The following is a 17663-nucleotide window of genomic DNA, read 5'->3' on the forward strand; positions in this document are numbered from 1 at the left end:
GAACTTTTAAAAAGAAAACTATTTTCAATGGAGGTATTCCTATCGACAACAATTAATGTGCACTGTACTATGGTGCTAGACCTACTTATCCATCTTTTCTCAATTTAATCAATGATGTAGAGTAAGTCATATATTAAAAAGAGAAATCATTCTCCAAACAATAAAATCCAGCGCTCATGCTAGATTGTGAAATTCTTTGTTGAAAAAGCTCCGCATTATGAGACCGTTTGTCTCCAAGAGCCACAGGCAAGCCTGCCCTCATGTGGACACTGTGGTATAGTCCTGAGATGAAAACCCTACTATTGTAGGCATATCCCTTGACCACTTAAGGAAGTGATGTTTCAAATCTCACAATCTGCTGAACAAATGTAAAAAGTGAAGCTCAGGCTATCTCAGTGTCCTCCTTATATATTAAAAAAAACATAAATACTCGCTTCAATCTTATATCTGCAGGAATCACAGCTCATATTTAAAACAATAATAATGGTTTAATAATGGGAGTAATAACAATAACTATAATAAAATGTATTCTTTATTTTATATAGCACCTACAAAAGCAGCATCTCAAAGCCCTTTACAGTTAGTTTAAAAACACTTAAAATAAAAGTTACAAAATTACAAAAATAAGCATACAGTATGAGAAACAAGTGATGTGAAGTAGAGCAGGAGATACATACTGATTAGACAATACAGCCAACACAGACACAAATAAAATAAAAGCTTTTCTGAAAAGAAAGACGTTTTTGAGTTTAGTTTTCAATGCATTCAGGGAAGGTGACTGACTGATATCCTTGGGGATAGAATTCCAGAGCTTTGGGGCATAACAGGAAAAGGCCCTGCCCTGTCACCCATAGAGTGTAAAAGAGCTTGGGGGACATACTGTATAGCAATAGTCAGATAGGTACCGAGGTGTGAGGCTTAAACTGTAGGTGAGCATGAGGATTTTGAAGTCAACACGAAACCTGATAGGAAGCCAGTGCAAAGACAGGGGTTATCTGATCGCTTCCAGGCAACCCGGTCAGGATTTTGGTTTCCAAATTCAGACCATATTGGAGATTGTTCATTGTGGAACTACAGAAGATACCCCACTGAGCAGGGTTTTGAAGTAATCAATTTTAAAAAAGACAATTGTGTTGACCAGCTTTTCTGCTGCAGTTAAACACAACATGGGAGGTAGTCTGGGGATATTTCGGAGATAGAAGAATGATGATTGTACAATGTTCCTCACCTGAGGGTTAAAAGTTAATCCAGGATGAAATATCACCCCTAAATTAGCTTCTCCAAAATTCGCAGCAGGTGACATTTATATAGGTATATAGGAGAATATAGTTAGTATATTAACAAAAAAGTACAGAAGAGCTAGTAGCTTGACCCCATCAGATTTCAGAAGCTAAGCAAAGTCGGCCCTGGTTAATACTGGCTTAGACACCAGGAGATTGGAGACCAGTAGGTGGCGCTCTTTCCCCATGACCACAAAATATCCAATGGTGATCTGGGACATTGTGCTGTCCTTGAGTAACCTGAGGTCCTGACAACTTCATTAAAGATCCTGAAGAGCTATAAGAACAGTGATGTTATTCTGTTGTGTACTGAGGCTGCTGTGCATCACCTAGATTCAGTGTATATGTTCCTTTGTGTAAAGCTCTTTGACAAAATGTACGAACACAATAAATTATTAATGAAGAATACACTGTATGCATACAAAAACTGAATAAATACTGTATACTTAATATTAGAAATGTACCTAGTTGATGGAGCAAAATGCACTGTGCTTGGAATTGCATAACAACTCTGCTCTCAGTACAAGCACACAACAGAAACCTCTGGTGTCCACAAGCGGCAAACCTGATTAAAACCATCTTGTTATTTTAAAGCACACAAAAGGCCTCCTGATTCAACTAAATCTGAGAAGAAGAGCCAAGATTGCACTACAATTTAAGGGCTCTGCACGCACACATACCCACCCACCCCAAATCACACACACAAGTCCATTTAAGCAGCATCAGAAATGCTGGTTTTAAGAGCCACACAGCTCCAGGGAGGCTATGCTCTTTGCTTATTTTGTTTATTTTGCTTGGTCAGGTCAGGCACAGGATGTCAGATTGGCAAAAAGAGTTATCCTAGCATGGTGTTACACTAGGTATGCATAAGAATCCAATTATTATACAACTAAAAGAATATTTTTTAAACTACAGGAACAATTCCTTGGAACCTGTCAGGCTTTTCTTACAGTCCACATGCTATAAGAGTAAAGAAGCTTTGTTATGATAACAAGGGCAGAATTAAATAGCACACTAATGACCTAATACATCATGGGAATGAATGCAACATTTTATAGAAATTTACCAAGATTATTAAGATTCACTTCACAAATCAGTCCCTAGATTCAGTACAAGCTGAAGCTAAAGCCTCATGTTTTATTCTGAAAAAAGAAAACCTTGGATTTTCTTAAAATCTTAAAATGATGCCAACTCTTAAATTCATGTGATCAGAACAATGAATCCGAGGTTGTGTTTTCCTTGTATACTAAAATTAAACGTTTATTTCCCAGACTCCTTAACTTCGGTTCACCTAGCTTTGAGTTAGGCAGAGTTTCTGTTCTGAGTGCCTTTGGTACGTGATCCCTGCGGAAATGAGTATCAACCACTGGCGAGTACCAGAGAGTGAAAACGGGAAAGTGGGCAGGAGATGAATTCAGAACAAATCCTACAGAACAGTTTGTAACTGCAATACTTCTTTAATTGCTTTTCATGACTCCCTGAAGAGCACAAGTTTTTTTCCATGACAAATAAAAAGCATACAAAATTTTGGACAAACTTTTCGACTTAATAAATTCCCTGTTGATCAAATACATCAATAGCATTTTTTTTTTAAGGCGAGACAGTGCTCGCTATTCACGGAGCAGGTCTAGCCATCCCTGTTATAAAGCGAAAACACTGCTGTGAGGGCTATATGAGTCTCACTTTCTGCTTCATAACTTTGATATTTCATTGTCTGGTGTGTGTGAAAAGCGAGCGCAGAGGCCTTTGTTATTACACGCCTGTGGCTGTTTCTGCCCGTGCTGGCTCAGTGTATTTCAAGACCAGTCTCCCCCAGTGTGACTCAGATACTGCAAAACCCTCCCTGGTGATGGGCTCCACCAGAAACTCCAGCCAGCAGGGGGCAGTGTCCAGAGCATCTGGCACAGGCAAGTCCACTACACGGTATACTGTGGCATAGGCCCTTCCAATCAGGACTTGCGGCTCCCGTCCAGAGGAAGCCTGTGTATTTGGGTCGTGAAGGCGCCTCCAGTAGACACGGAAGTGTCTGGCCTGGTTGGCAGGGTATTGCCAATGCAGGGTGGCATTGAAATACAGCTTCTGGACATACCCCTCTCCGCTACCAACGCCCCTTCGCCAGACTACCTCACTCAGGGAAGGGTTCCGAACAGGCGCAGGAATAGCAGTCAGGTTCTCAACATCCAGAATCTGCAACAGAGAAAGAGAAACAGGAAGCCTCTGTTTGAAGCACGGGTTGAGCTTGAAATAACCCTCTAATTACCTCCTCAACTGGGCTAAAACAATAGACACCAAAATACCACAGAATTACACTTGAATGCAACCTCTTGGAGAGCATTTGCATTATCCATATTCTCTTTTGTAGCCTTAGAACTATGACCTCTCAACCTTCTTATTTTATGTCCATGTTTGCATTTTATTTCTTTTTAACTGGGCTTTTTAAAAACATTTGCCTTTTTAAATGTCTTCATACAACGTATATGTAAAGAGGCCTTTGTGCCTGTACAACAATAGGACCGCACTGGAGAACCACTACTGTGACTCTTACCACGTGGTGTGCCATGGGTCAGGGATGTTGCCAGGTGACACGGACGGATTGAATTGCTGTTTCGCAGCAAAGACCAATAATGACAAATGTATGATTCGCTGAAGTACTGCTTCCAGATCACTTGGACAAACAGAGCTTAGGATTTATGACGGCATGATGCTTTATTGAATGGGGATTAATGACTCCACACACTCTCCAAACAGACATGAACAAACAGAAAGGACTGTGATGCTCTAGGTAAGCTACAGTACATGGCTGAGCGCAAGTTCTGTTTATATCCTTGAAAGACCAGAAATCGCGTTCCTTTGAAAGTGTCTAAACAGTATAGTGGCCTGGGACGTGAGGGAGGGAAGAGATATTTCGGGTTTCTTTCATTTGTACATGTTCCTTTTTTCCTAGCACTGTATATTTTCTTTCTTTCAACTTTTTGTTCAGATTACGGCAGAAAGAAAGGGACACTCTTTCCCTGCCACTCCTTTGCTGCTTCTCACTTGTCAGAGAGGAGCTGTGCTGTATGTGATCTTTTTGATGTGGGCTAAACTGAGAGCTCTGAAGTCATCCCACCTGTGACTTATTCTGACTCTGAAGCCCAGTCTCTTGGGTCGGAAAAGGTGGGCCAAACTGTGTGCACATTTCTTCTTGTAGAAATAGGCCTGCTGTGAGCACAGAGGATTGATTCCTGTGTTTAAAAGACAGGAATATTTCCTGCTGCTCTGGATTTGGAAGCTCTTTGACATTTTGTCCCCCAGTTAGCAGGATCAGGACTCTCAAATCCAGCTTTTGACAGAATTGAGGCATTAAAGAATGATATCACCTTTACAGAAAAAAATGCTTACAAACTTCACCCCTCCTCTCTTGTTCATTTCATATTCCTTTAATTACCTTGATCATATACTACTGAAAACTGTTACCTTGCCTCCTTCAAATTTTCATTCTTGGAACCCAGCGCATAGCAAGAACTGCCAGTCAGTTTGAGATGCTAACACAGGAATGAGCTAGCAGCTGCATTTCAACAAAAATATGCAGGAAGAAAATGAGGATAAAAGAACAAAACCCCAAAACTAGAGAACTGTGCAAACCCACTGGAAAAGAATCAGCACTCCTCATGGTTTAGAGGTTAAGCTAGTGCTGTATTATCCTTAGACCTTACAAAGTGCCTACTGACCTTAATCTCTCCAACTCTGCAGACAAAGTAGGCCTCCTCCCCTGAGATCTCACGGGACACGTTGATAAAGATGTCCCGTAGCAAGCAGCCTTTCGACTCCACCAGAAAACACCTGGAAAAACACCCCCAGTCAAAATAAGAGCGCAGACTCCCATTAAAGTTGCTCGCTAGAGTACGTTTTTGGTCCAGGCATCACAAGTTCACAGGTTCAGACCGTTATTAGTCTGGACTTGGATTGTGCGTGCTGTCTTGGGCTTTTTTTACAATTCACTCCCTCCCGCCTGTGTCCCCTCATTCAGCGGTCATCTTACCGGGTGACCCAGCCCTCTGAGTCCCTGAGCCCACAGCGGTGCCTGAACTGGCTGACCAAGCTGTCCCCCTCCTGCAGGGGCTGAGGCTGCACGCTGGTGCCTGCAAACACACATGGCACAGGACACTAATTTGCACATTGATAACATCTCTGTTTTCTGTGAAAACTTTACTTTCAGGTCAAAATTTAATGTCTCGATTAACTCTGTGTGCAGTATTTGGAGTTTCAGGCTAGTTCATACCACATGCTTATTAGCACTGCATATCTATAAGCACGTACAGTATATGCTTATCATGCAAATACGTGCTAGAAATGTTCGAGTGCGCAAGGGTGGATATCTAGAAATATTTGTGTTCCAAAAGCATTGCTAAAGTGTTTAGAGGATTTCTGGCAAAGGCACAAAACACACTGCTGGAACCATCCCTGCACTTTACAAAGGGTGTTCAGTTCTTATAAATAGACTCAGACTTATTTACATACCAGGTACATCCTCGATTCCCTGGTATAAACAGACAGGGGCATCAATGGTTTTCAATTCCAAGGCAACTTTAACATGGGGAGATTCTTCTAGCTTGTAGGTAAAGGAGACAAACGTCTTAGTAGGAATTGTAGAATGAAGAGAAAACAGCCTGCATGAGATAAAGATCATTATCAGATTTCGATGAACAGGCAAGTCAGGACTAAGTCATCAAGCTATTTAAGATTTCCCATCTTCTCCCTCATTAGCAGCATACAGTCACTACTTTGCCAGGAAATCCAGAGAGCTCCTTACAGATGGGATGTGACAGCTTCAAAATGTTAAGAAACTTACAGAGAGCCTGGTACTGGCTGTTTAAATAGTTGTACTTCAGAAACATTAAAATATATGTATTTTCAGAACTAAAATCCTACCTACGCAGTCCAAAGAATCCCTTAACTGAGAACCCTGTGTAGCCCTAACAGAATAAAACGCATTCTGGCAGAGAAAGTGTTTAGCAAAGGAAGATTAAGTTTTGTTTGCTTCTGAATCTTGAGATACCCTGCTATTACGCCCACCACAATGGCAAAATCTGAAACGAGATCTGCACTGATAACATTAGCCGTAAGGATCTACATTCTCCATGAATGTTGTAAGAATAATCTTTTTTTTAATTTGTTCATTTGTGTAGTGGATCTTCAGGAAAGTCTGCAAGCAGAATGATTTCCAAACACAGACAAACTGTCCTTTAAACTGAAGCAGACGGATTTGGGTATGCTATAATAATAATCATAAGAAGAAAAAGAAGAATAGTTTGTATTTGTATAGTTCTTTCTATCCCAAAGAATTCTTGAAGGGTTCAAACATTACAGGAGAAGATCTTACTGCATCCACTAGAGAATTCATTTCTGGCAAAGAAAACGTGATGAACACACCTCACAGCTATATTAGAATGTGTGGAAGGAATCATCCCCTCAATCAATAGGGAACTTCCCCCATTCCAGGCATCTTCAGGACAGCCTCGGGTCCTCACCCAGCCACCCTCTTCGCCCTCTGAGCTGTGATCAATGAAAAGGGGCTGCACTTCCTGCGCACTCAGATTAAACCAGCTTTTCACTTCCTCCACCTAAAGAAACAAAAAGACCCCAACAATCTACATCCAAGCCAACAAATCAGTTTTTAACACCTAAAGATTACAAAAGGAATGGTTCTAAAGTCTTAACAGGGATTGCAAAGGAACAAGTAAAGGTTTATTCCATGCTGAAAAGAGAAGAAAAGAAACACATTTCAGCTGTGAAGCCTTCTTTGGCCTTCCACACCCAAACAAGGCTCCACAGCTGAAACGCTGTGTTTCTTTTCTTCTCTTTTCAGCATGGAATAAACCTTTACTTGTTCCTTTGCAGCCTATGCATGCTGACGCAGCTACCTACTTAAACTACTTAACAGGGATTCTACTCATAATACTGATAATGAGACATTATAGCATACTAATTCAACCACAGTTGTTCTAGATTCTTTTGGTTTGGTTAGAATTTGATTCTAAAAATACTCAAAAAAAATCTTTGACAGCATTTAAACATTTACAAGCATTTTTTTGGTGTTTTATTGGGCCATTAGCAGTTCCAACTCTCTGGTCTTTATGACTCCCCTACTAGAACTGCACCAGAAAGGCTGAAGAAAGCTCTTCACAGCATGACATCACCTTTTTACACCCTTGCTCTAACAACATCCCAGACATTCCTGTGCATAATGTCAATTTGGTCTTCATAGTCTGGAGCAAAACATTGTGCGGCACTGTAACCATATTCAGAGACATAACACTACCAAACCCTAACAAGCTGAAAAAGACGAGTAAATGCTTTAGAAAAGCAAGGAGCAAATCCAACCAACCCCTTCCAGCCTCTCATTTACTAAAATCAAATGCTGGATGTGTCAAACAGACATGGGGACACTGATACGAAACAAGTAAAGATCTTCAATATATTTCCTCAGAGCAGGTAGTGCGCACGATCATTACGTACACAGAGCAGGCCCAGCAAGGAACAGTTCAAGGATCTTTATTCACAACTGCCCTTGAAGGTCAACAGACAGACCATGAAACGGGTTCTGTCCTTACCTTTCCTTTGCAGTAAAAGCTCTTTCCAAACCCTTGGCAGAAGGAGGTGACGAAGGGAAGGAGGGAGACGCTGTGAGTGGGCAGGAACTTGGAGAGTAGGCCCCAAAACCTGAGGACAACAACAGAGCAAAACAATATATGATACGATTTATATGGACATGAGCTTTTATTGTGTGCTTCCGGGAAAAAATTAAAAAAAACTGGAAGGCACAGTATGTCATCTCTTCCTCTAACCTTTGGTATGCAAAACAATGGTGGTAATTTTCAAATGAGACCAAGCTCCCCAACACGTTATCAAATGAAAGAGAATTTTTAAAGATTATTTGAGGTGATGTAACAGTGTAAGCAGAGTAGGAATGCAATGCAATGGTTTATCAACTCAATCTCATAATGATAAAAATAACCCCGCCAATCACAAACAGTAAACATTCTCATTTTTATATAAATAAGCATTCCCGTAATAACAGTTTTCTGACTGACAGATACTTTTCAATACTTCATGAAAACTATTGGGTTTGGATTTTATGATTGTTGGGTGGGTCAAAGTTTTAATTCAATGGGCCTAAGTCAATATGAAGAAAAGAGAGAGCTGCTGATGTTGTTTTGAACCATTTTGCACTTTTTTCTGCTTTGCTTGGAGTTTTCAAACAACTACTGTCAATTACCCTGAAACGCTAATCCATTTTCATCTCTTATTTATAACAATGTTTAAACTTTGCGCACTAGTAAAAGCTTTTTAAATCATATTACATATCTTTCATTATATAAAAAAAACCCTGTCGTTTCTTTATTTTATGTTATATTGCTTCTTATTCATTCTAGTGGTTCAGTGGCAGAACTCCAAGCCTTGCAATGAAAATAAAGAGATTATGTCTTATTCCTAGTGCCAAGATGAACAGTATAAATCTGTCTTCAGTAAAAAAAGATTCAAACAGGCTTTTTTTTACCTTGGCTATTGATAGTTTACATTTCCTAAAGTATAAACTATAGGCACTTTGTCCTTTGTGTTGTGCTTTTATTGGCCTTAAACTTATAAACAAAATCTTTAAATACTAAAAAGCAATAGAAAATTGTATAATCCTGGCACTGGATTTTTTTTTCCCTTTATGGGAAAGGTGATTTACTGCGGACATAAATTCTGTCTTTCTTCAAAGCAGGTAATGCGAGGATCATTGATATCTAGCCACAAAGCAGACACAGCACTCTCAAGTGGATTTCAGTCTTTTCGCTAGGCTGTGGTAACTCCATGCATTGGCAAAAGACCAGCTGCTCCTGTAGGGACGAGGAGAGGACAGCTGTCCTGGAGGGCAGGTCTTACTTGTCCTGATTCTGCCGAAACTCTTTCTTCTCATGACACTCGTACACCCACCCCGGAGCAAAGATGGCAGCTGAGAAACCGTGTTTCCTGATCAGCCTGAGGGCCTGGAAGACACACAAGAAAGCAGGTGAAGTGTAGCGCTTTATAACTCAGTTGCCCCACAGAACTGTGCAGAATGTGTGCAACAGAATTAGTGCTTCGGGGCTGTTAGAACATTGACTGAAAACTAATAATACTGCTTGGGCCTGTGCCTGAATACACCCAGGGGGATTCCTTCATCTCCCTAAGCTATATGGAGGGTGGAATTAGGAAAGTACACAGACTGTGAAGGTCTAGCACGTGGTGTTGTTAGGATGCCAAAAGTATCCCACTATTGTATTATGGGAATGCATGCATGTTTTTTTAGAAAAACAAAATCTACAGATTTTAGATATCGATAAAAGGTTCTTGAGTAATTGATGTTTCATGACTGAGGGTGACACTTGAGTAACATGGTGCTTTTATGACTAAATCACCTCGTTAGTGAGAGATTTTGCGATGGGCACAGATAAGAAGGTGATTTAACCTGCTGAATGGCAAGCCTTGCCAAATGCCTTCAGACAGCCGCTGCAACAGCTAGAGAACACATCAGTGTGGCAGCCTCTAAGCGGCACAAATGCCTTACAGGCATTGACGTTGATGATGGCCATGCAAGACACTGACCTTGCGGCTTGCATTTACACCCTCCCTTTGATGTTATAGGGACCAAGAGAGAAATAGGACCTGAATGCTTCATCCAGCAATGACTTAGTTATTCTGTTGTATATTTTATACCCAAAATACAATATTCTTATGCCTTTTTTTAGTTTTGGCCGTAGTGTTAGTGTTGGTACGAATGGTGAGGGCTTCAGCTAAGTACCAACCTGGTTTGTTTCAAACTTCCCGCCAACCACCTCTCCTCGTGCAAACACGTCTACTCCCACGTAGATGTTGGCCATCTGCTTGGCATCACGGGATACCATTGCCTCCAGGTTTGACTCGCTCCAGTTGTAGTTGGTGAAGATGCCATCACATGACTGGAAAAACACCCTTCAGACACAGATAGAGACCACAGCTCATGATGACCTGTGATTAAGGTGTGACGAAGTACACAATATTATGAGGGTTTTATTCCTCTATAAACTGTATAATTAAGACCAGAAATTAAAACTAGTGATTAGGAACTGTTAGAACATAAAGGTAAGAAGCAAGAGAGATTTTAAGGCCATCTAAGTCATTTGAAAGCTAGAAGGTAAATGAAAAGAGGCAATCTACGTCCACTATGTGTTCCATTTAGGTACTATGACTTCAGTTCAATTTTGTTTTCAGTAGATTTGTGTGCCTAAGATAATGATGTCAAATAATAACAGTAGCAAAGTTATTTTTCAAAGCAAGGTTGGTGGTACGTTCATGTAAAGATCGTCGATGGCATTGAAAACGTGCCTGTTCTGATCATTGAGCTCATTCTGCCACTTGAGCTCCCCGTTCTGCAGCACGCTGTCGTACCACAGCACCACACTGCCCTCCACTCGCTGATGCATCTGATCAGTGAGGTAGCGCAGGAAAGCAGGGGTGTTCTTCACCGCGGTCTCCTGCAGACAAACACCAGAGGGAGTCTGTCACGTTGTCCCTGTCACACATGTCAGTGCATTAGGGGGAAAAAAGGGCAATATTTTCACAACGCCCAACAGAGTGAGAAAAGAGGAAGAAGTACAAGGATTCTTGGAAGTGGATTCATTAGTGGTGAATTCTGAAGTGTTTCAGCAATCTGACCGTGAGGTCCTTAAGACTGACTTAAGGCATCACCCTGTGTTTTTGTTTTTTGCGGAGAAGACTCTCACACTTGGCCACTCACACTTAGAGGGTTCTCTATGTTGATCAGCCAGCCATCAAAGCCATAGTGGTGTGCAATCTGCACCAGTTTGTCGGCAACTGAGTGGTAAGGCTCCTCTCCAGCCAAGAAGGTCTCGCATATCTTGCTCCCATCATCCCACTCAGTGATGAAAGTACCTGAAAGACAAAGACTCAAACAATTGCCCTGGAATCAGTTTCAATCAATGTCTTGTGTGCAGGACTTGCATGCTTGGTTAGGCTCTGGCAAACAGCCTTTGCTAAATGAAAAGAAACCCTGACAAGCCAAAGCAGCAGCTTTTAAAATCTGAGCAAAAAACAACCAATATCAGTGCCGCCCGATGTAAAGGCCACTTCCAATCCATTACAATCCCCCTTGAATATTTAATATTTCCAAAGCAATCGAGTTACCTTAGGGAGTTCATGTTGATGTAGCTCTAAGCTAAACAGGACTTGTATGCCAGAGAAACCATACACACAGACAGGTGATGACAAAAATTGGCTATGCACACTTCTCAAACGATACCCAGATTGGCCAAAATCTGCCAAAGAATGCAATTCAACTTCCAATTGCTCACCAAGGACAGAGACACCATGTTTGTGGGCAGCATTGGTCCAGGACACAGGAGGGATGGTGACTGGGTAGTGGCTGAAGTAGACGAAGATGTCGATGTATTCCCAATGATAAAAGGCATAGACTGTCTCAGCTTCTGCTCCCTGGATAAACCTGTGATACGAGGACAGGATCGGGTGACAGAACGGTGACACTAATGGACACTTTGATTGAATACATTTTGACTCGTCTACTTGAAATCTCTTCAACACTCCATCTATCTTGGCTACCTAGCAAATCAAACAGTTACTGGAAAATCCACATACTGTAACTATACATTATGCACAGCCAAAAATGTACCATACAAAAGATGTACTATTACCCACATTAATACTCAAGTTTTAACACAGAACGATCAGCATTCTGTGCTTCAACAACATGGGCAACTTGTTCCATACTCCCACAATTTAGAAATTTAGAAATCTAGAGGCTTTCTAGAAATCAAAGCACAAAAAAGGAAGATGTGGAAGGTGACAAACCACTGGAGATTCAGAAGTGTTTTACTGCTTCCCCTACACACATACTGTACACCTCTTCACCTTTGATTATTTTTCTCTCCCTTTCCCAGTGTTTTTATTCTGGCACTTAAAACAAAATAAGAACAAAGCTGTTCTTATTACTTTGTTTTTCATGTACCATTACATTTCAACCTACATATTTTTCCCGTTCGTCATTGTACGACTGTTGTATGCAACCAATTGTTGACTAATTCTACGGCGATGTTGTGGAGGAAGAAAATCAATAAAAAATGTAATCAGAAAAATGAACGCTTGGCTTGTTCATTTTAGAACAGACCTTTTCCTGCTCAACCAGGCAGCTGAGCGAGTTTTACCACAGGCTATCACTGTTTTTATAGCAGACAGAAAAATAAAGGCCTCCTTCTGTTCTCAGAAAGTAGATTCTGTAGTTACTCAATGCCTCCAATGTCCACTTCAGTAGGTGACAGTTCAGGGGTATGAGTGCTCACTGAAGCTTTGTGCAAAACTCCCACCAGTATAGAGCTTACTAGTTCTGTATTCCCTCCCACATCAGACACACACCTGTCCTCCTGATAGCCACCCATCATGTCGTGACAGACCAGTGTCTTGGGCTGGCCACTGGCCAGAGGAGGCAGTCGAGAGGCCAGTGGGACAGTGGCCACATTGAAAAGGTCAGAAGCACTAGGTTCCCATGACAACAGGTCATTCAGGGACTTCAGGCTGAAGCTGACTGGCTCTGTGGTGTCTCGGTCATAATGTCTGGCTGTAAAAGAAGAGTCAGAATATCTGGGTAAATGTCCTGGGGACTCTGTTACAATGATAGGAACCCAGATTATTAGCTTTCCCTAACACGCAGAAGACTACAAGCAAAATAAAGAAAATGATCAGATCTTCTAATGTAATTCACCAAGAGAATAAAACCATGAAGATATTTCTTTAAAAAACTAAGTTAATCTTACTGGAATTGTGGTCCAAATCCCCCAGGAAGCAAAACATTTAAAATTATTAGGATAAACAAGTCTTAAAAACATTTGATAAAACTTCTGATCACATGACTTTCTGAAGGGGAAAATTTAGTGCACCTCAGAACACTGGTCTCAAAATGTTTTTGTTGATCATAGAATTATTTACAGACAGTAAAGGTACCTGACAGAGGTGGTGATATATCGTACTGGACAACTTCAGACACGACCTGCATTTCCAAGGAAGACTCCATACTAGGGGGGGAAAAAGACTAGTAACCAAAAACACAATTGCCCGTACTGGAAGTAACATCGGCTCATACTAAAATGGAAATAACGCACCGTATGGTACTGTATATTTCAGAGGGTAAACTAAGTACCTTCGAAATACAGTAGGGGGCAGAAGAGGTCCACCGCTCAGTGTCTAGGTGTAGACCACAAGATTTCAACTAGAGGTCCAGACAACGGCAGGTTTTCTAAGTCTTCTTAATTTATGAAGACTAAGAGCAGGGTTATAATGATCCAAGTAAGGTTCAACTGGACAAGATGAAGTCCTGCCCTTCAGCTATGGACGTAGAGAAACAAAGTAAATCTGCTGGATCCCAGACCTGGAAGGTGTGAGCTGAGTGCCCCTGCTTTAAGACGTCTAGAAAAATGCGTGAAGGAAAAATATAGTAGCACACGTGAAGCTTTAACTCTGAACGTCAAACCTCGATCAATATTAAATATAAAATTGTCACTTGTAGCGTGTCGTTAGCAAAATTTATTTCATATTCAAAAATGTCCAACAGTTATACTATATTAGCATTGAGTGCATAGTGCCCAGGGTACTATTAATATCCCTGAGGATTCTTTATACTGAAGTTTATCTCCTATCTTATTAATGCTGAAAAAGTGAAATTACAACCAGTCAAAAGAAAAACCTCTAACAGATCCCTTGGATACTTTAAATTCAGAATTAATTTTCTTATTAGATTTGTTGCCCGCAGAGATTTGGTTAATAATAGTGTGTTAATTTAATTTTATATTTTACTGTTTGCCTTTTCTGCGAGAGTTGAGAGACACAATGGGAAAACTGAATTTCGCTGAACAAGTTAATTGAGTACAAAGTCGTTCCCGTAATGAAAAGGCTCCACCAGGTGGTGTACCGTTGTACATGTTTTTTGTTCTTGGTGTTGAAGCTCCAGCTTTCTGTGCGTCTATGGAATTACAGGTTTCATTTGAAAATACTCTAAAGCTCAAATATTATAAATGATATAAATCTCATTAACTCTTTCGTGTAGATTTTTTGTTAAAAAAATACTGGTTTATATTGCTCTGCTGCGAGAACTTAACTCTTCCTCGCTGAGTAAAATATTACCGGTACAGATATGTCTGGTGGGAGTGCTCGCTTATTAAGAGCTGTAGGATATGGATCGGTGTGCAAAGCAGAGATGCACTACTGATTGTAATAGAAAACTGCATCCCATTCCCTCTAATTTATTGCAGCGTGTGCTGTTGCTGAGAAATTATTTTAGTTTCCAAATGATCTATATGTGACAACATACGCGATAGCCCTAGTTAAATCTTTAGCAGTTGCTTGGTTTCCCATTCTTACTGCAAATCTTTTGCAGGTCCAATTCTAAAGCCATTATACGCTGGAGATAATACCGATCGCCTACGTGATCCATCTGCGTGGATTTAAACATGCATGAAGTGCTACTTGTCGCGGCAGGTGAAGTTTTAATGAGGCCCGACGTCAGGGAGTTCGTGTGAGCTCCGATCCTTGCCTTGTCCTTTCGTTTCTCTGCAGCTTTAATACTCCTGCATCGGCAGCTCTCTCTGTCGCACCCCTCTTTCTCTCTCGGGCGCCACTTTTCGGCTGCGAAATCTTCCCTCCGTTTTCCATGGTGGAAACTTTGCAAACGACGAACAGCAACTGCAAATTATTTCAAAACACACCGGACTGCTTATGGGAATACACTTCCTAATTGCTTCAGATTGGCTGCCTGGCGAGGAGGTCTCCATAACCTAGCGAATCGCTGCACTTGTTTTAGTCACACGGGGACCGGGGAGCTTGGCCGGTTCAGCGCTCAGGTACAAATCCAGAAATAGCGGACCGAAATATAGAATTAAGTAAGGACAAATAAGTGTTAACGTAAAGAACAGTGTCTAATGTTAATGTTTGAACTTAAAGGAATCTATTGATTTGTATTTGTAGTATTGGGCTTGATAAAATATGTTTTTTTTCTTTTCTTGATTAAGGATCATTCGTTCTCGGATGTAGACCGGTTCGTTTTCAGGTCTCCAAATCAGGCATTCAATTTATGGCCGCAAACCTTTGAAATTAATATACCATGAAGATTTCCTGGAAAACCTTTTTGGAATTTTAACTGAAATGCTAAAAGAGATGAGTTGTAAATTGGTTTCCTGACTAGGTTCGGCTGCTCCGTCCCCTTAAGCCATGCGCACGCAAGGTGGGCTGGGAACAGCGCCTGGGGGGCGGGACTTGTGGGAAAGGGGCGGGACTGTATATAAGGTGCGGAGGGCATGAGCCGGCTTCTTCCCTTCTGTGTCTGTGTTAGTATAGGTCTGGTGTTGGAACTCTCCTGTCCCCTTGTGTGTACCTTTCTTCGGTTCTGTTTAATACATGTGTTTAACGCCTTTTCCTGAGTCCTACGCCTGCTCCATTCCGTACCGAACCCCGCGGTCGTTACAATATTAACAACTCTTTGCCTTTTTTCTCTTTTGTTACATACTGTAGCTTTGAAAGTATTCACCCATCTCTGATTAGAATGTCTGATAATAATCTCCTAACAAGTCTGCTTTGAAATCTTAACCCACAATTAAATTGTACCAAACTTCACTTGTCTCAATCTCACGTGGAGCTTTATGGCCCAGACTTTGTACATTTAAACCTGGTTTTTAAATGCCAATAGCTGCCTAAAACTGGGATTCCCCATCGGTGAAAAGGGTGAAAGCAGCTGATGGTGGAGTAGGGATTAGTTGGCCTATCTGCAAAATATTAATTTCTTGATTTTGTTTGGCACCTGCTGGCTTGCTTTGGCTTCTGAGGTTGTTAAAAAAAAATCCACAGTACATTTACAGACCTGCTCAAAATATAGTGGGCTAAAGCTTAGAAGTGTGTATAAACTATATAATGAGTCCAAGCCCCAGAGAGGACCATCTCTACAGATTACTGGAGCCCGCAAGTTAAAACGTCAACAAGTTAAAACATCAGAGCGGATATCTTTCCTCACCCCCTGAGCTTACTGAGAAAGAAAAATCAGTTGCTGCCGCATTTATGCCGAGATGGAAAACATTATCCAAGAGCATGTGACACAGACATATCCCCAATTCAAATTAGTGATCTGTACCCTAGTGTTTGACAGTCCGGGCTTTCTTGACTCCTATATCTGCCAGCTATTGTTCCAGCTGGTCTCTTGGCCTTTCTGACTTAATTGAACCTAAGAAAGATTGCAAATGAATTGCGTTCATTTGGTTCAGTGTGATTGTTGGGTTGCTAGTGGCTTCTATACCCAAACCATCCCTACTATCCTTTCAGCTCATTTTTACTGGTGCCTGGCCTTTTCATTTCTTTAAAGTATGCATGGCTTATTTCCTTCAAAATATTTAAATCATTAAAAAGAGGGCCAGACATTAGCATGCACAGTACAGCTCACATTTACTATTCAATTGGTTTTGCAATGGCTGCCTTTGGGGATGTGGATGGTGGCACATTGGTTAACATTGCTGCTTTGCAGCGCTGGAGCCCTGGGTTCAATTCTCTTTCAATGTGTGTGGTGCCATTTTCCTCCCACAGTCCAAAGACATCCTTGGGAGGTTAATTAGCTTCTGGGAAGATTGGGTCTGCTGCACGTGACAGACCCAATGGCCGCTCACAACCAAGAACCCACTGAAGCTCAGCAGCTGTGAGCCTGGCCAGTACCTGGATGGGAGACCTCCTGGGAAAACCTAAGGTTGCTGCTGGAAGAGATGTTAGTGAGACCAGAAGGGTCACTCACCCTGGGGTCTCCTGGGGTCCTAATGCTCCAGTGTAGCGTCACTATACTCTAAAAAAGCGCCGTCCTTCGTATGAGATGTAAAACTGAGGTCTTGATTCTCTGTGGTCATTAAAAATCCCAGGGCGTTTCTGGAAAAGAGTAGGGGTGTATTCCGGCATCCTGGCCAAGTTTCCCATTGGCCCTTACCAATCATGGCCTCCTTATAATCCCCATCTGTGAACTGGCTTCATCACACTGTTCTCCTCAACACTGATAGCTGATGTGTGGTGAGCGTTCTGGCGCACTGTGGCTGCTGTTGCTTCATCCTGGTGCTGCACATTGATGGTGGTGGAGGGGAGTCCCCATTACCTGTAAAGCGCTTTGAGTGGAGCAGAAAAAGCGCTATATAAGTGTAAAGAATTATTATTATAGATGGTGGTTGGCAAAACCAAAGCTAATATCCAAGTGGCAGGCTGGCTCTGACCAGATATATAATTATCTAAAATGAGCTAAGACAGAAAGAACCATAAACAAAAACCTGGAACTGGGAGATTTGTCCATCATTG

General features: G+C 41.4%; 1 protein-coding gene across 1 annotated transcript; it reads right to left on the reverse strand.

The window, feature by feature from the left end:
• Positions 1-514: 514 nt before the first annotated feature.
• engase (endo-beta-N-acetylglucosaminidase) lies at positions 515-15090 on the reverse strand. Its single transcript, XM_088599674.1, has 14 exons — positions 14884-15090; positions 13299-13369; positions 12714-12915; positions 11639-11787; positions 11065-11219; positions 10653-10801; positions 10094-10259; positions 9192-9295; positions 7874-7982; positions 6693-6883; positions 5781-5929; positions 5302-5401; positions 4991-5102; positions 515-3467 (listed from the first exon to the last, which is right to left on the reverse strand). Exons 1-14 carry the CDS (start codon positions 15000-15002, stop codon positions 3033-3035), a joined length of 2211 nt encoding a protein of 736 aa, XP_088455800.1. The 5' UTR covers positions 15003-15090; the 3' UTR covers positions 515-3032.
• Between the last annotated feature and the right edge of the window lie 2573 nt (positions 15091-17663).

Source organism: Lepisosteus platostomus, chromosome 11 (assembly GCF_059453375.1).
Source record: "Lepisosteus platostomus isolate fLepPlt1 chromosome 11, fLepPlt1.hap1, whole genome shotgun sequence".
Lineage (NCBI taxonomy): Eukaryota > Metazoa > Chordata > Actinopteri > Semionotiformes > Lepisosteidae > Lepisosteus > Lepisosteus platostomus.